At 41.6% G+C, this 19,870-nt stretch overlaps 1 protein-coding gene across 1 annotated transcript; it reads left to right on the forward strand.

The window, feature by feature from the left end:
• Positions 1-12,883: 12,883 nt before the first annotated feature.
• On the forward strand, positions 12,884-17,126 carry nkap (NFKB activating protein). The gene is made up of 8 exons (XM_080502200.1): positions 12,884-13,356; positions 14,571-14,651; positions 14,729-14,793; positions 14,878-14,973; positions 15,050-15,092; positions 15,179-15,388; positions 16,402-16,551; positions 16,660-17,126. Exons 1-8 carry the CDS (start codon positions 12,965-12,967, stop codon positions 16,832-16,834), a joined length of 1,212 nt encoding a protein of 403 aa, XP_080358326.1. The 5' UTR covers positions 12,884-12,964; the 3' UTR covers positions 16,835-17,126.
• Positions 17,127-19,870: the final 2,744 nt, after the last annotated feature.

Below are 19,870 nucleotides of genomic sequence, written 5' to 3' on the forward strand. Positions count from 1 at the left end.
ACACACTGATGGATCATAAATAATCATTCATAATGCGTCACTGCTCATCGTCACTTTCTCTCACCAATCTGTCAGGAATGTGACGAATCTGGAGAATTTGTTTAATACACTGGTGGATCCTGCTATGAGTGATGTGGGCAGCCGCCCAGGGCCCAATCTGTGAATGAGCACGCCGAGCATGAGAGGAAAAGAGAATCACCCCGTCTCAGATGCGTCTCGTGGAGGTACGGATGTTCACCCAGGGCAGAAAACAAGTCAGGTCTGCGACTGGGTATGTATGTACTGTATGTATGGATATATATATATATTTATATATATACACACCCCCATTCACTCTTCCATCACCTGCTGAACAGTTCACATCATTCCAGATCGGACCGCATCCAGAGAAATGCCACACAGTTGCGCAGAGAGGAAGACGCGGTAGCGGAGCGAATGCTGTCACGCAGTATAATGCATCAACACACATCACAACCAATCCACATGCTCAAACTTCACATATCGAGGCAAGTCTTGCTATTTTTGGAAGATTTTTTGGCAGCAAAAAAACAAGCACCATGAATATCTGGAATGTTGCGCACCGAGGCCACATTTACACATACCCAGTTTTTGTTTTTTTAAATGGATATTTCCCTCTACGTTTCCCAAAAAAAAAAAATCTTTATTTACACTGACCCACATATACAGCTGGGTCAGAGCTGCTATGAGCAGCCAAGCCTGTAGGGGGCAGTGTAGCAAGAAGCATGAAGCCATGATAGCCAATCAAAATCCTGGAAAGAAACATGACATCACGAATTGTGACATAAATATCCACCTATTCCTCTTTAGATGCAAACAGAGACACGGATTTTATCCAGATTTCCACTATTGCCGGAGGTTTCAGGAATCATAATTTGTGTTACGTTTATGTGTAAATGCACGGCCCAAATGCAGAGAAATATCACTGGTTTTTTTTCCAGAAACCCTGCATTCAGGATTCAGGATGCATCTGAATAAGGCCATGTAAACATGGCCTTATTCAGATGCATTATGTCACATAAAAAATGTCAAGTCAAGTCAAGTCACCTTTATCTATATAGCACTTTAAAACAGCTGTGGCTGAAGCCAAAGTGCTTCACATAAAAGACAGAATTTAAAAAATACAATAGAAGAGTAAAAATAGCAAAATAGAGTAAAACAAACTATAAGATTGGCAACAATAAAAACAGGGGCAGAGTTTCAAACATGGTCAAAAGCCAAGGAATAAAAATGTGTCTTAAGATGAGTTTTATAAGTGGACAGTGAGGGGGATTGTCTGACGGGCAGAGGAGTTCATTACACAACAGAGGAGCCACAACAGAAAAGGCCCTATCCCCTCTCAGGGGTGTCGGGGTGGAGCAGCTCAGAGAGGTAAGGTGGGGCGAGAGTATTCAGGGATTTAAAAACAAATAAAAGAATCTTAAAATGAATTCTAAAATGCACAGGCAGCCAGTAGAGAAGAGCCAGAATGGCCTCCCTCTTACCTTCTGAGGTGGAAGAAGCTGGACTGAACCACTGCCCTAATCTGAGAGTCCAGTTTAAAATCACTGCCCATTCTAAAACCGAGGTTTATAACCACTGGCTTCAGGTGTGGAGCCAGGGGACCCAGGTGGAAAGGTGGGGTTCACAGGAGCCACTGGGCCCCAACACCATCACCTCAGCCTTGTCTTCCTTGAAACGTAGAAAGTGAAAAGTCATCCAGGCTTTAATGTGTATCAAGGCATGACAGAAGAGGTGACAGTTAGGAGGCATCTTTCTTTTTGGGTGGGACATAAATCTGGCTGTCGTCCGCATCACAGTGCAAAGAGATGCCGTGCCTCGTGAGACCAGAACCCAGGGGCCCTAAAAATGAGCTCTGTGGAACCCCATATGTGAGAGGAGCAGAGGAGGATTCAGAGCCAGCAAGGCCAACACACATGGCTCTGTCTGCCAGATAGGACCTAAAGCAGGCCAGTGCAGTACCACGGATGCCCACCAGGTCCCAGGAAATCAATAGATTTTATGGTCCATGGTGTCGAATGCAGTGTGTCATTAAAAACCCTGAGCAATGCTGACTCTGTGCTGTGCAGGGCTTTAAAACCAGACTGAAAAACTCCTCTCGGTCGGCCTTAAGCTGTGCGTGGACAACCTTCTCTGAAATCTTTGAAAAAAAAGGCAGCTTGGAGAACGGCCTAAAATTAGCCAAGACAGTCTGGTCAAGGCCTTTTGTCTTAAGAGGAGGCTGCATTGCTGCATGTCTAAAAATTACAGGAACAATGCCTCACGACAGGCTGCAGTTAATAATAGTGTGGATGAGCTGCCCTGTGCTGTGAAAGATTTCTTTAAAAAGATGAGGAGGGATAGCATCCCGGGGGAAACCTGAGGCCTTGATATGTGCAACCACATTCTCTCAAAGTTGAAATGTCACTGGCTCAAACTCTTCAAATGGAGCCAGACAAGGAGCAGAGTCAGAGGGATCGGAGCCAGGAGCTGGAACCAGGACCCTGGTGGCAAAAACTTTGTCAATGAAATAATGCAGGAAGTTTTCACATGTTTCAGGGGATGATTCCGGGATAACAGACTGTGGGCCATTTAAAACATTGTCAATCATTCTAAAAAGCAGGCGTGAGTCATGGCTGTTTTCCAGGATTATTTTTGACAGGTGCTCCCTTTTAGCATCTTTTACAGTGTTCTGATATTTATGCCAGCTCTCTTCATTCGCAAGGAAACATGCAGCTTGTCCTTCTTCCACCTGTGCTCTGCTCTGCGACACTCCCGTCTGACTGCCCGGGTTCTGTCACTGAACCAGGGCTCAGGTTTGGCTTTAGGCCGCCTAGTTTCTAATGGAGCCACAGAGTCCAGAATGGTGGTGCAGGATGAGTGAATCCCAGAGCTGAGCTCCTCTGTATCAGTCATTTCAGGGGAGACACAGAGCTGGTTTATTGCAGCAGAGAAAAGACCAGCAGTGGAAGAGTTAAAAGTACGACAGAGTCAAGCAGGAGAGCAGTTTTTAATTGCAGCGCGGGGAAAAGCCAATCTGAAATAACACAGGCAGATGATCAGACTGCACATTGTCACCCGTCTCCAGTCACTCACAGACAGACCATGACAAAGAACCAGATCTAAAGTATGCCCACGTTCGTGTGTGGAGCCAGACACACACTGAGCAAGGTTACAAGTATCAAGAAGATTTCAAAAGTCCTTCACAAGAGGTTTGTCAGGACAACAAACGTGTCAAAATGTGCCAGGAATGATGGAAAAATGATATCCGTGGCTCATCATGTCTGTGTAAAAGCACCTGCACCTCCACGAGACGTATCTGAGACGGGGTGATACTCATTCACAGATTGGGCCCTGGGCGGCTGCCCACATCACTCATAGCAGGATCCACCAGTGTATTAAACAAATTCTCCACATTCGTCACATTCCTGACAGATTGGTGAGAGAAAGTGACGATGAGCAGTGACGCATTATGAATGATTATTTATGATCCATCAGTGTGTGACACCGCAGAGCAGGATTGGTGAATGTGCATAATGACTCGTGATGCACGATAGCAGGTCACGACTGTCCGTGACTGCACGTGACGCCTCGGCCCTGAATACTATCATTCAGGTCAGAATCGTGATCCGTGGTCAGGAGATTGATACCATTCCTGACTCGTCGTCATTGTGTGTAAACACACCTTTAGTCCTGCCCAGCCGTCAAAATGAAGACGATCCGATCTACAATCATTGAAACACTGCAACATTTGAAATCATCTGTGCAAAAGAACTGATATCCCATTTTGTTCAGTATGCAGTGATGTGTAAATATGCCAGTAGTTTTGTTTTTGTTGTTTTTTTTATCTTGTTTTGAAAAAAAATGTCATTGTCTCTCTGGATGACTCCCACAGTTCATGAGCTGCAGCAGCAGTGAAAACAGTATGACTTTCACTCTGTGACAAGTGTCTCCATGAGTACAAAACACTGCTGCATTTGCCTTTTTCTTTTTTTGTGTGAAAAAAAAAAAAACTCCTCCAGCTGTATGAGTATGTTCACATTTGTCTGCTCACATCTGCGTTCGTACGCCGGTCTGCGTGTTCATGCGTATGTGTGTGAAGCATGTAGGCGTATGTCTGCAGACATCTGTTTCTGCGTCTGTAATCAGTGATTGCCCATGCATGTCTGTTTCTTTGTAAGTATGCCTGACTGGATAAGCACAAATCTGTCCTGAAAAGGTGATTTCCTGCTTTTAAGCCCGTGTTTGCTTTCAGAAAGGAAGAGGACTCTGTGCCTTCATATACATGGCGGTGTCAGGTGTATGTGTGTATGTAAACGTCGAGGCTCATAATTCACAGTTTTAATTTGTTACGGTCGTCAGGAGTTGCATTACGTAAAACAAATCCACTCTCCTCGGCAGGACCTTGCAGATGGGGAGCAGCTGGACACTAATGACTGCCTACAATTCACCAATCCATCAATGACCTTTGCCCCTGAGCGCCACTTCTGGGGTCTCATGGGGGGGGGGGGCTGCTCTAGTCCTCCACATATGTGTCCCAATGGATGTCTTTTTCTGGGCATTTCCACCTCCTCCAGAGACCCTTCACTGTTACTGCCACTGTATTTCACGTTATGCCAGGTGACCCGTTGTACTCGGTACAGTGTTTTATTTTCCCCGCCTCATCTATCTCAGTGAGTAACAGACACACATCATCGTATCAAAGTGCAGCTGAGCACAAACTGTCTTCTCCAAAATTATTGATGCACTGAAATGTTTCCACCAAAGCTGTCAAAATTACATTTAAAGCAAAGTTTTTTGTGGAGTTGTTATGCTAGTGTTTCTGAAGTATAAATATGATTCAGTGTTAATCCAGAAAACAGTGTGGACAAATTACCTTATTCCCCTACACTTAACATACAATTGGACAAACTTGTTCTACTGTATTTGTTTACTTGTATTAAACTACAACACTACCAAAAAGCGCCTTTTATTTATTATATACACTGCTCAAAAAAATAAAGGGAACACTACAATTGTCAGGTCTCAGTGTCTGCCCCTGTGTGTTTCACCTCATGTTTCCACTCAACCAATGATCTTCTCCCTCTGTGTGCTCCCTGCATTGAGTTCCACCTGTGCGCTTCCCTTACCTGTGTATTTAAACCCCTCTCCATCTGCTGTCCTTAGTTATATACTATATTAGTATTATATTAGTATACTATATATACTTGGAGTTACATTGTGTTGTTTAGGTGTTCCCTTTATTTTCTTGAGCAGTGTATATATATCGGATCAGATATATCAGATAATGTCATTACGGTGCATTCTGAACCAACGACCTCAGACCAGATCCATCTTAAGCCACTTCATGGTGTCCATTATAAGACAGAGACAGAGAGTCATGCGCATTCACATTCGAACATGGGTGCAAGTTATAATCAGCAAGCACATTTCTGGGGTGAAAAATATGCAAAGTCCACTCAGAAACGCCCAGATTGATACCAGGAGGGTTTTCTGTCTACGGCCACAAGGCTACACTGCTACTTTTGTCTGTATCATTCAGTCAGTAATCATCAGGATAAATGATTTATGTCTTTACACCAATGTCATGAAGAGAAACAAAGGCATTACAAAATTTACTTTAACCATCTGCATTCCATGCGTGAGTAACTAGCTCAATAAAGAAAATACTTGTATCAAGCTTAAAAAGAGCTGCAAGAAGTTAGAATTGAATCCTTTATCAGGCAAGTGACCACATTTGGTGACTTTCAAATATGGGTTCAGAGTCAGGTATAGTTTACACAATACCAAGAATTTGTTTTGATAGTATTGGTGCAACACGGTAGAACAGTAAACGGTAAACAATGTGAAAAGTGCAGCAAGAAAAAATGTAAACTTTTACAGATCATCAGGGAGATTTTTCTTTTTTCTTTTTAAACTACAGTTAAATGAATTATTCGGATATAATATGACTTTTTGTCATATACAAAATAGTCAATCATAATGGTTACTTTGTCCTGACACAAAAACCAACAGGATTTTTTTATTTTTCTGGTAATATTCTATAATGAGTAACTTAAATGTTCCATCTTGCAGGTATTTCAAGCAAGAACAGAAACCTGCAAAGCGATGCTTTCAAGCAGCCCACTGAGGTAAACACAGTTAGTGTTGAAGTTTCATCAGCCTCCGACATGAAGAGGAGGCCATTGTCTTCTTCTGTTTTCTAACCACTAGTTGTACGCTGAAGCAAGGAGAGCTGACAAGGAGAAAGTCCCTGTGGATTAACATCTGAGAGATTTGGTGCTCTTTTACTTTCCTTTCCACGTTTAAAATTGAGCTTCAAAGCTAACGTCCTTCCTCCGCTCTTCATGACTCAACGTTGAGACTCAGATTACAAGTTTACGCGTTGCGTTAGGCGTTTATGGACGTGCAGCAGAAACTGTAACACACGTCTCATCTCCTGCGGCTCACTGTCGTCTGAGCTCCTCTCTGTGCTCGCCATCGACTCAATGCACACAACACAGGAGGCCGCTTCTCTGATAACGCACACGTTTGTGTTTCTTGAAAAACCACAAGATTTAAAACAAAACAGTTGTGTATTTAAATGAACTGCCTGTTATTTACTAGTCTTATCTTTACTTTGCTATTTGCTATTGAGCACAAAACATACAGGGTGTTTGTCAGAGCTTTTTCATGAGGCTTGAAATCAGACCGTAAAGCCAAACAATATTTTCAAAAAACACTAAAACGCTCCACAGAGCTGAAAGACGTTGCTGAGTCAGGTGGGCTTTTGCTTGGTTTATCACTTCAAGCAATATTTCTTACTTTACATGGACTCTTTTGATCTCTGGTACATTTTTTTTAAGAAGTTGTAATTATAGAATGTTTTGCAGCTTGTGCAGAGGAATGTCATTTCTCAGAAGGTGCGATTGGAGATTTGAAAAATGCCTTTCATGAACACACCAAATCTACTCTGCAAACCAAGTCCTTATAGTTGCTTCTAAATGAATGTTTAGAGGATTATTGCTCTTTATTTCAGCCTGAAATTTATGCAGGGAGCATGGCAGGTTGTCGAGAGCCATAATGTTTTGATAGAACATAACATGTAAGATGTTGGCACACACACCGACGGAAAGCATCTGAAAATATCAGAAGGGCAGTGGGTTCCTGACTGTTCTCACCTCATTCCCTACTGCACCTCCTCTTATTCTGATCTACACTGGATAGAAAATAGGGTTACTTTTATCTAAATGTGCAGTTATAGCTCCTGGAAAATCTCAGTCTTCAATACTGGTCCTGTGTACCTACAGACCCCCCCCCCCACAACAAAATCTAATCTATATTCCTGATAGTGTGATACTAGTAAGCCAGCTGGCATCTCTGCACTTCTCACCCTTTTTCACATTTGAAAAATGTCAGCCCAAATCATCCCTGGGCTTATATCACATCCCACAACCATGGAGACACTGTCACCCTATAATCTCTCTCATACAGCTGCTTAATGCCAGGAAATTAGTGCATAGTGGTTGAATTGAATTTCAAATATGAATAAGAAGAATCAATGGGCATTTTGTGTTGCATGGTTAAACACACACACACACACACACACACACACACACACACACACACACACACACACACACACACACACACACACACACACACACACACACACACACACACACACACACACACACACACACACACACTATGAATCCCACTGTAAACAGCAGTATTTCATAACATGCATTTTTAAGGGTTTAAGAAATCAGAAACCAGAGAAGTGGAAGATTTTCTTTCCAACTCTGAGTCTGAGGGGAAACAGTGGTGCAGATATGATGTAAGATTACACTTCACGTCTAGAGATGTCAGGTTGGCAAATGTCAGGTTTTGTTTAAAAAAACAATTCAAAGTTTTCAAACAAGGGGGGGGGGGGATGTGCAATTGATGTTTACAGCTTTTCATGTTATTATGGTATGGATGAAGCATGTGGCTCCTGAACTAAAATGAGTTTGACATTTCTGATTTTAAACTACAGTAGAAAAAAGGAAATATGGAGAAAACCACGTCAATAATCCTAGATCTAATAAGGAAAACAAAACATACAAATAATTAAGAAAGTTGTAACACCAGTTTTTGTCATTGTAAAGAGAAGCTCACGTTTTCCCTCACAGGCATCAATAATCTGCTGTTCTTACCATAAAAAAACAAAACCTCTGATATGTCAACTTAAACTAAGTTTAATATTTAATATCATAGTTTTACACAAGAGACTTCTACTTTCCTGGGATGGATTTTTTTGCTGCTTCATGTCATTCCTCTTAAAAATGCAAGACAGAGCATGAAGAAAGGCCCTATAGACAGTCAAGCCCAGCTGAAGTGCAATAATTAAACGAAAGCCTTCACCCATGATTCTTCTCATGAGAGCTAATTGGCTGAAATTACATTTTCACTTTAAAATCAACCTGACCAAAGAGAGGCGCACTCTTTGGTGCAATTAACTGGATGACCTGAAGTGAAAAAACACCAACATACTTAAAAAAGAAAAAGAAAGAAAGAAAACCCTCAACATTTAACAACACTTGTGTGGTTAACATGCATTGAAATGACTTTAAAACAAAGTTTGTAATAAAGTAGTGGATTACAATCTGGGGTCCAGGGTCACTCGTACTTCACTACAGCCTTCCTGTTTCTGTTGCTATTCAATTCAACAGGTCAGATCTTCCAATTTATACCAGTTCAAGTGCCTCATTACACAGTGAACTGCTACACTACTATATATTCATCCAACCTCTATATGTGCCTTACAAACTTTGGCTGGAGCCGCTTCTTGGTCCAAACTCAAGTCTTGATTTTCTGGTACCACCACTGTACCCCATTAATATTCATTTCTCGTATTAATCCTGAGCTGCTTGTATACAAGCATTAAAATTAGTTTGCATTCCCGATGAGTGAAAGTCTTGACCTTGGACGAAGTTGCTGATGGTAATCTTTCTGAGCATTTCTATTTGTATTTCTGCTCTATTGCTGAATAAGACATTCTGAAGGCAATAGGCTGGTGGGTGTGCACTCATGAGGATGTCAGTTTGCATCCACCTCTCATACCAGCCGAGCCCCAACTCAGTCCTGATCATTGTAGTGGAGCTATCCAGGGTAAACCAAGCAGCAATTTGGCCTGGAGAAAAGTCTCTGCACGGGCAAGGATACCGGCAAGAGCTCGGTATGTTTTCTGTTTGCCTCTTTTCTTTTCCACAGACACCCACCAACTGCTGAGCAACATTTCCAGCTTCAACTCCAGATGTGAGGACAAGTCAAGCCTATTGGTGCAACAGTCCATGAACCAGTCAGCCTCTATACAAGCAGCATCAGTCGCCCAACAACTCACAATAGCAACATGATTACAGGCTATTATGTAGAAATCATACCACAAGGACCATGACACACTTCTCTTTGATTACATAGAGAACATAGGTTGGATCAGTGATTCATACAATGATATCCGTCTGTGCCTCTCCTGTATCCAAGTTAGTGTTGTAAGGAAAGAAGCTAATACCAGGTTGCATTTAGCATAGCACAGATATTCCACACATCCACATGTACCAGAAAAGCTTGGAAGAGGAGCTGAGGCTTTTTGCTGTGAGGGATGATTGCCATCTCTTTTATCACTGACATGATTTAATTCACTATGGTCTTCATTTAATAGTCAAACCATAACAGAGTTTATTATCATACATGATCACGTTTTGCGACTTCCAGCAGTGAAATCGGGACCAGTAAATTTCTCGCAATTTTGCTTTTCATAATAGTATAAACCAGGAGCAGATTTTTCTATCAGTCACCTAAATGGTTATCTATTCAAATTAAATCATCCACACATGAAACTATTGTTGAACACATTTCAAAGAACAGTCTGTCCAAATTATATTGTACAAACAGCACTGCATGCAGGGGAGCTGTACTCAGGTTAGGTAGATCCATCTAAGAAATTAAATAAGCAATCAAACCACAAAGCAATTTTTTTTGACAAACACCAAATACATAAAAGGCACACAATTACAAATAATTTAGTTTGGTTACGAGTGCCTATGCCAGTATAGTAGTCACATGTCAACATTTCTATCTTATTTTATATCAATATCTTTTTTGTTTGTTTAGTTCATAACGTCCCTAATTTATTCAATCAAACACGGAAAAACAACAGAAAAAGATATTTCTAGTGACAGGCGCTGTGGAGATCCGAAACCGTGCTGATACTGCCCCCTAATGTTTAACATGGACTATGCAGGTCTCGCGCCTTCACACTCGCATTGCAACCGCATGACACTGAAACGCCACGTGCTGGGGGGACTCCTGTCTGCTGCTGTGCACCGAGACGTTCACGCAGGTCTGACAGACGAGGTCTGGAAGCAGCAGCAAGAACTGACGCTGTGTTGATGCAACTTCCGAGGTCAGCCAGCTCAGGGCCGAGGTCCTCCAACATACTGGAAAAAGAAAAAGCCACGTGACATTCAAGACGCGCAGGAATGCCATTTAGAAATGGCAAGTGCAAATGTGATGTATTCATTGTTTTTAATGCACACTGAGTCTTCTCTTCTCTTCTCTTCTCTTCTTTTCGCTTCTCTTCTCTATTATTATTATTATTATTATTAATATTATTCTTATTATTATATCTGAATCTATCTATCTATCTATCTATCTATCTATCTATCTATCTATCTATCTATCTATCTATCTATCTATCTATCTATGAACAAGTAACACTGGAAACGCTTTTTACTGTGTGTGAAACGCATGTTGTTTCAAGAAACTGATGACTGCCGTCACACATCACACATTGTTTAATCAAACTGTAAACCCAGATAAGCTGAGTTTACTGAACATTTTTTTTAAACTGGTTGCCCTAAAAAAATTAAGTAAATGAAGTAATGTTCTATGAAAATGTGAGTGAATTTAACTTAAAATAAAGTTAGAGTAAAGAGTTCAATACACTTAATACCAAGTTTGTTTCACTTAAAATCATTAGTAATATCAATTGCTTTGCATATATATTTACTTATAAGTTTTAGTTGAAAACACTTACCTCCAAGTTGATTAAACTTAAAAACATTGGTAATATCAATTGCTTTACATATTTATTTAACTTATAACTTTAAGCTGAATACACTGGTTTCAGCCCAGATAGACGATTCCCAGATAGACGACTTATTATAATAAGTGAATTATTTGTAACATCGAAGTGACCTAGATTGAATAGTAATGTATTTTTACAGGACACAGACACAAAGTTTAAAATGCCAAGCCTAACCTGCAAATATTTTTTTTTTACAAATAAATACTAAGCTGATCGGTTGTGGACAACTTATTACAAGAAGTGAATTATTTCTAATATTTCTGTGATTTAGGATGAATACAAATGTCTGTGTGCACGATAGTATGGGAAACACCACTTTACAATCAAAAAACAGCACCAAATGCCAACAGCAGTGCCAATTTTGGTCCATTTCTTCTGCAAACAGGCACCTTGAAAAGGGTCCCCGAAGCAGATCCGCTATCATCGATTTTGCTGTTAAATTATCCGCCATCTAATCCAGATTAGCAGATAATAACAGAGCGTCATCGCCACCTGCCCATGGGCCAATCAGTCAAGCTCATTTCAATGACGACAGCAAGGCCGGCACTAGAAACTTGTTTGGACACTAGTGTGCAAATTTAGTACAATGTATGTGAAACATAATAAAGATTGATAAAACATTTTTTTTTCTGAATTTATTTTATCAGTTTGTGAAAAGCCAAATAAAATATATTGAAAATTCAATTTGTATGAAGGATCGATTTTGATGTTTATAAAATTATTTAGATCAATCCAAAATATATATTCGTGAAGGTGCAATCCCAAAATAAATGACAAATTGTTTCCTCTGCATTGCTGCAAAAAGAACAAAAAGTATCAATATTTTTCTTATATTTAACCAGATATGTCTTTACCGGATAACATCTATGGAACAATTTAAAAGTAACTTCTCTTACCCTATTAGTAATAATACATTTATTTGACAGAATCCAAGTATTTTTCCAGTCTATGTTATTGTAAATATCCCAATAAAATATAGCTGCAGGTTTGGAAACAATATCTCTTTGAATAATTTGTCAAATACATTGATTAGTGGCTTCATCACTCAATAAAGGACAGATTTTACCAATGTATATACCAATTTAGTTCTGGAATAATACAACTTCTACCTTTAGGAGTCGACACCAATTACCTTCCCACCCCATCTGGTATTGCATCGAATACTACAGCACCTTTGGAGTGACAGACAGAAAATCATAAACAGACAGAAACATTTCATAAGAAAATAATTGACCGTTGTCATTCAGTAATTGACTAACAAGTAACATGTTTTTATCAACCAATTTCTGAATTGAGATTTGTTCTTAAATTCAATATCCTGATTGTTCCAAATGAAATATTTATGGGGAGAAAAGTTGTAGCCAAGATGATAAGAGTTGACTAGTCGGAGAGTTTTATCAGTAATTTAGAGATTTTGTAATTGTATTGTATCTTACCAGAAAATGCATTCCTCCAAGTGAGTTAAAGATATGAGCAGTAATTTAAGTTCCAGATTGAATTGGGTTTTTTTTTTTTTAAGAAAAGTTTGATCCATTTGATTTTAAAAGAAGAGTTTAGGGACGTAAAATCTAAAGCATTTAAGTCACCAGACCACAACTTGTTTCTCATGGCATTTTTTAACATAATGTACTCTGTTTTTCCAAATGAAATGAAATAATATTTTATCAATTATTATTATCATTACTTAGGTCGTTTATTCTCTTTCCCCGGACGTGGGAAAAAAAATAGGCGGAACCAAAGTATTGGTGGGGGAGACCGGAACTTATCTCGGGCGGAAACTTCCTGTTCTTAAACGCCGTGTTTGCGTCCTGTAAAAACAACCGAAAAAACCGAATCTTTCCGAGTTAAATCCCTAAAATGCCTTATTCGGACAGGTCGAGTTCTGACGGCGGTCCTGAACCCCGGAGCCCCCGGGCTCGGAGGCCTCGGACCCGCTCCAGGAGCCGGAACCGGAGCGACAGCCGCGACCGGAGCCTGTCCCCGTACAGCTTCGGGCCCAAACTGCCCAAACCGAGGAACCGGGAGAGGGAGCGCGAGGAGCGGGAGCGGCGATTCAAGGAGGCCCGGAACATTCGACGAATCCGTATTGCAAGCCCCCGCCGGAGCCGCTCCAGGTCCCGGTCCAGAGACAGAGACAGACACAACCACTGGGACGGTCCCGGGAAACACGGCGGCTTCAGAGACGAGTATTACTACGAGCAGCAGAGAGACGACGCTCAGAGACAGCGGCAGGAGGCGTTCATCGCCAGGTAAGGAGGTCCAGCTGCCAACAGTCAACAGACTTGCTTTTTTAGCACATTTGGGACAGCGACGACCCATGTCTTCCTCCGGAGTCTCCAAACCGGGCTGCAGCTCAGAGGGATGGACTTTTCTCTCTCCAACTACAGGATGGAGCTTCTAAATATGAAAATGTTCAGACAAGGAGCAGTGATCTCCACACAGAGCCTGGAGAATGAGAACAACCTCGCTCTCGGCTGGGAAAGTAGTAAACACAACGAGTTAATATTTTTTTACAACAAGGGACTCTGATAAGACAACTCAGTCTTTATAACCTGGTCTTCCCATCTGGGACATTAGGCCAATCAAGGGCGCAAAAGTGACTGATAAATACTGGTTTACACAAGCCAGATGATCCACATAATAATATAATAGAAGAATATTATTGTCCTTTGGAAATGTCCACTCTCTCGTCCTCATTGAATAATTGCCATAACAACAAACCTACAGGAGTGTAGTGAGCTTATTATGACGATTCTACAGCGTTTCGTGGCGTTTTGTCAACGGGCCCAAGATCACAAGCGGAAGCTGTTCTGTCTTTGTCAAAGCCCTGTTCAGCGGTTATAATGACATAGTCTGCCCACCAGATAAAGACGCAAATCTGTCACAAACAAACCAAAGTGGGACAACAAACAGGTCTGAGTGCCGCTTCATCCACGTCAGGGTCGGCTCCAGTGAGAGCTAATCCCAGCTTACAATGGACAACACAACAATTTAGAGAGATGTGTCGTTTAGAGCCACCAATTGACCTCGAATGCCTGATTTTGAATATTAGAATGAAAAAACACAAGGAGGACATGTGAAAACCTTAGAAATGTGTGGCCTTACAATATTTTTAATCTGATAAAATGACACAAGCAACGTATACGTCCAATATCCACAAACTAAAGCAAAATGACAAAACGGTCATTTCTAAACAAGCAGTGCAAAATAGCAAATATTGGTCTACAAAATTGACAAAAATGAACACAGAAGAGGGCCAAAGTGAAGTAAGACGTGCAAAAAGACCTCAGACTGGCACAACATGATGCTGAATATTAGAGGAAAACTGTGTATTGATTATTTTCAAATGAGTTGTGGGGTTTCAGTCTCCCATCATGTGGAACTGGATTTCCATACCTCCTCTCGTAGTGAACGTCTGACCAGCCAGCTGAGCCATGTGTTGTTGTTGTTGTTGTTGTTGCAGACGTCTGCAGGAGCGGGAGAGGATCGGAGAATTGGGCTGTCCTGAAGTTTGGGGCTATTCTCCCAGAGTGAAAGAGCCAGAGTAAGTGGAGACACAGACATTCCTCTTTGTTCAGTCTGCACAAAGGTTTATTGACGTGAGATGTTTCTCTCCCTCAGCTCTGATGAATTCACACCAGTCGAAGAAGATGAGAAAAACAGCAGCTCGGAGTCGAGCTCGGAAGGTCTGTCGCGTTTCCAGCTCGATGGCATGACTGCAGGCAACACGTTGAGTTTGAATTGGTAGTGAATCCTGCTTTGATCAACAGAGGAAAAGAAAAAGAAGAAGAAGAAGAAAAAGAAGTCAAAGAAAAGGAAGAACAAGAAGCACTCTGAGGACAGCGACCTCGAGTCCGATTCTGATGGTGAGGCGGTCGTAATGACTCCAGTTCAGTCAGGAAAGAGCGTCACATTAACACCTTTGGTGCTTTTGTCTTTCAGAGGATGAAGTGAAGAAGAAGAAGAAGAAAAAGAAGAGCAAAAAGTAGGTGCTAAAAAGCAGCGGCGTGTTCACTTTGTCGCAAGTTGCTCTTCCGTGTGTGTCAAACGAAACCTCCCATTTTCATGCAGGTCCAAGAAGTCCAAGAAGAAGAAGGCAAAGAAGAGCCGCAAGGAGTCCAGTGACTCCAGCAGTGAGGGATCTGAGGAGGAGGAGGAGGAGGAGGAGGAGGAGGAAGATCCCAGCGGCGTGATGTGGGTGGAGAAAAGCAGCCTGGACGAGCACATCGTCGGCCCCGAGGCTCCTCTCACTCACCTGTCGCAGGACGACCGGCCTCTGGAGTGAGTCTCTCTGAAACGACGCGAAGCTCAACGTAGGCCTGTGACCAGCACTCGTTTTGCTGGACGATATCCGAGATAGATGACAGATACACTCTATATATATCGTAATAATACTATATAGTGCAAGTATACCCTTTCACATGCAATAAACCTTTATTTCTCATTTTCTAACCATTGCCAACCAAAAAAAAAAACTGCAATTGAATAAATATCACAACCACAAACAATAAAATAGAGCCGGTCTCTGTTAAGGAAAAAAAGCCCACTCAAATATAAAAGCAGACACAACGATATTAAATAATAGAAAGTCCCAGCTGGGGAAAGTAGGTGTGGTTCTGCTTTACTTGTGTTGCTATCACTTTCCCACGGACTGAACCAGTCTGTTTGGAGGCGACAGACGAGGAAAACAAAGACGCTGCATGCATGTTTGTTTTCCTCGTGGTAATATGGCGATCTATATATATATATATATATATCCAGGCCGGGAATTTTTTTTATTCATTTCATTTATCATTCGATTTAATGATTTATTGATTATCGTCCCAGGCCGGGCTCAAAGTCAGGGGTGTCAAACAAATGAGTTTATAAATGTGACGGGTTAAAAGAAATGTTTCATGGAACATAGTTTCTGTGTGCATATCAACCAAAGAAGAGCTTTGACTAAGAATACTGTGGCTAACACCCAGTGAGCATCTGTGGTTTTATAAAAACAAAGTATGACCTTTATAGTGAAATAAGTAAGATCCCAACACGTCAACCCACATGCTATTATGATGCCGTTTCCAGGAGTTTGGAGCATTTTGTTTGTACCGATGTACTAATTATTATCTAATTCTGGACACATAGTAACAGTTGCCAGTATTACTATGTTATTAAACGATATGGCTCAACTGTCTTCCCAGTTCAACTGCCTCCAGGTTTTAACTCAGACCAGCTTCTACTAAAGCTTCTCATTTGACTTGGCTACGAGCCTCTATGTTGATTTTTGCTAAATACACGTTTGTTTGTTTCAGTTTTGGCCATGCGCTGCTGCCGGGTGAAGGTGCTGCGATGGCAGAGTACGTCAAAGCTGGGAAACGTATCCCGAGAAGAGGAGAGATCGGTCTCACGAGCGAGGAGATCGCAAACTTCGAGAAGTCTGGCTACGTGATGAGCGGCAGCAGGTACGACCAGGTTTTACTGGCTGTTGGCCGTTTCTGGGCGGACTTCACTTCTGACTCTGTTCCAAGTGTGTGATGACTGACCAACGTGTTGAATGGTGAACCCCGCAGACATCGCCGTATGGAGGCCGTGCGTCTGAGAAAGGAAAACCAGATCTACAGCGCAGACGAGAAGCGAGCGCTGGCCTCCTTCAACCAGGAGGAGAGGAGGAAGAGGGAGAGCAAGATCCTGTCCAGCTTCAGGGAGATGGTGTACCGGAAAACCAAAGGGAAGGAGGAGAAGTGAACACCGCTTCCATTTCGTCGACCCGCGACTCCGTCACTGTTTGTGAGTCTGGTTTCAGAGGCACATATAGTGTGTGTGTGTGTGTGTGGTACTTGTAAATAAATGTTGTACTGTACCATATACACTGTTTTCATTCACTCTTGTAAATAAAAACTCCAGAGCAGCAGAATACTAAAGAAACTTCACTGTGTAGTTAAATGTTTCTGGTTTTGTGCTCACTCAGGTCATCTAATGAGAACAGCCAATCAGATGTCGTTTATTTTGAGAGGAATAAAGAATAAAAAAAACTTGTTGCTAAGACAGATTTTACTGTGTTTTATAGAAGCTCACACATTTCTATTTGAGCTTGTTTGAGACATTAAAACGGATCTTTTTTGAAGTCCTTATTTAATGTACGTTCACCAGAAATGCTCCATTAAATGGCTTTAGTGCTTTTTCACCCAATAGGTGTTCATGTTCCTTTACTGCATTTTTTGGGATATTTGGTCATGTGTGACTCAACCCATCTATTTTAGCCTGCGAGATATATGAAACAATGCATGTATGCAACAAATGGCACATCTTAATGAATTATGTTATCTTTCATTATTTGCCATTTTCGACACTGAAATTAAAGGTTGCGAAATCAGCATATTAACGGTGGTCAGGGTTGGGAGTACTGAAATGAAATTAACTTATTAAAAAAAAAACAAAAAGAGTGAAAATACACTGGATGAGCGGCTTTTCTACACCAAGGTGACAAGCAGAAAAGTATTCATCCTTCACTACTGCACTCGATTCCCAACATTTCAAGACAAATCTGTACTTTTACCTGTTAAATTCTCCAAACTGACACGACCTGGGTTAGATGCTATATCTAAACATATGTAAAGTCTGCTCATGTAATGCAGCTCTACCTCACCCCTATCAGAATCACTTTTACCAAAGTTTCTGTAGTTCTGAAGAATAAAACTGATTTTGTTTCCACTGATTCTAAATAAAGTTGAGCCAGAGCTTCATCCAAATCATAGAGACTAAAAATGGGTGTATTTGTCGATGAAAGTTAATCTTTTTGTTGGTACAATACGAAAAGTGCTTAGACGCGAGTCAAATAAAAAGACATTTGGGTGAAATTTCAGGATGAACCTAAAATGCATCCGTGCCTCTTGCACAACTGGCTGTTAGGCGTCCTTCCCAACAGATCTGTGAGTCCAGAGATAAATGTCTGACACAGATCGTCATCAGCAGGTTGAACAGAGCGACAGAGAGGACGATGGAATATGCTTCTGTAGAGAGGCGAGGTGAACTCTGACCTGCTGCCCCAAACAACACATGAGGCTTCACAAGGTTTCCAGTGTGGAACGGTTTTAATCAACAACTGAGTTAAAAGACTGGGGGAAAAAAAACAATATAATCTTTCAATGTACAACAGAGAAATCTTCTCCCGGGTGTCTTCGCTCTCATCAGTTGATGTTCTCCAGTCCCTGATGAAGGAAACAAAACAAAAACAAAAAAAAGATAATGAAACAGTACAACATACTGCAGCAAAGTGATGAAGCTAAAGCGAAGCATTGACAATCACCGCGACATGAAGGCTTAAAAAATGTCAATCTTTTGGTAAAGGAGGACTTCTGAAGCCAACAGATCATTTGTCCAAGTGAGGAATATTCTAAATGTTTGGGATGTACCTGAGAGCTGCAGATTCAAGTCACCGTCATTGCCATAAACCATGTGAGAAGCAAATCATCATACACATTTCAGTGGATGCTTTAAGTCGTGGCTTCTGTACTTAAGTTTTGTCGCTCCAACTTTGGTTTTCCCATGAAAACTAGTCATCTTAGTATCTTTTAACATTTGTATTTAGAATTTGCCATTCTGTGCAAAATGCATCATCCACAACCATTGTGCCGTCTAAGAAAGTTTGAGTCTTACTGGACTTTTTTTTTTTTTGCATATATATTATGTTTTATTGACGCATCCGTGGGGCTCATGACCTCTAGAGCTCCTGGGACGGGGTGCAATGTGCCTGACCACTAATTTGGCCCATGGGAGCAAGAAACAAGCAAACAGGATGTGAACATATTTGATCCTATAAGATATCTTCCTGGAAATGATCATAGTCAGAATAATAATAAAAAAGGATTCTCAAACTTTAAGAAACAGACAGTTAGTGAAACCAGAAGGTCTGGCCATCATCTCTGTGGCTCGGTTGGGTCAACTGATCGTCTCCCAATTGGAAAGTTGCAGGTTCAGTTCCCCATCTCCCCTGTCCACATGTTGAAGTGTCCTTGAGCAAGACATTGAACCCAAGTGAGTGAGTGAGTGTGGAGAGCTTTGGGTGGAAAAGCCCTGTACAAGTGAACTCCATTTATCAGGAGACGCTGATGGAACGAATGACAGTTAAACTCTGAAAATCCTCATACAGGCGATGAAACTGACATAAAGCTAATTTCTGTAAAGGATCAGTAATGTTCTGTCCAATTCTATTAGACAGTGTTTGTATTTGAGAACGCGGGAGGTCTGAAGCTCATCTATACACAACTCATAATATTGGACCCTGGGGGGGCATGGAAGGAACTGCTGGGGGTCAATCCGAGGAGGTGACACCCAAGTTGATCAAAATGCACAGCTCTACACTGATGATGATGATGATGATGAAGATGATGATCCCACCTTGGAGTCAAAGCTTCGCCCCGTCCCTGAGACCCTCCTGTCCCTCTCCATCAGGTACCACTGCCACGGGACCCGGGCCACTCTCTTCTCCTGCAGCAAAACACACAATTTAAACGTCACACTTGAAATCTGTCACGGACTGACAGTGGATTTAACTAAAAGCCGCCCGGGTGGGAGTCCTCACCTTCCCTCCGTTCATCAACTTCTGGATCGCCGTGGTGGCGAAGCCCGGGATCATCAGACACACTGACATGAGGCCCAGACCGGGCAGGATTTCATACCACATGGTACCGACGTTAACCGGTCAGCAGACAAACAGAACCGAGCCGCCAGACAAACACCGAAACCCGTTTGTTTGGCTAAAAGGAGCTAACAAGATGGAGG

This window comes from Blennius ocellaris (genome assembly GCF_963422515.1).
Source record: "Blennius ocellaris genome assembly, chromosome: 9".
In the NCBI taxonomy this organism is placed as follows: domain Eukaryota; kingdom Metazoa; phylum Chordata; class Actinopteri; order Blenniiformes; family Blenniidae; genus Blennius; species Blennius ocellaris.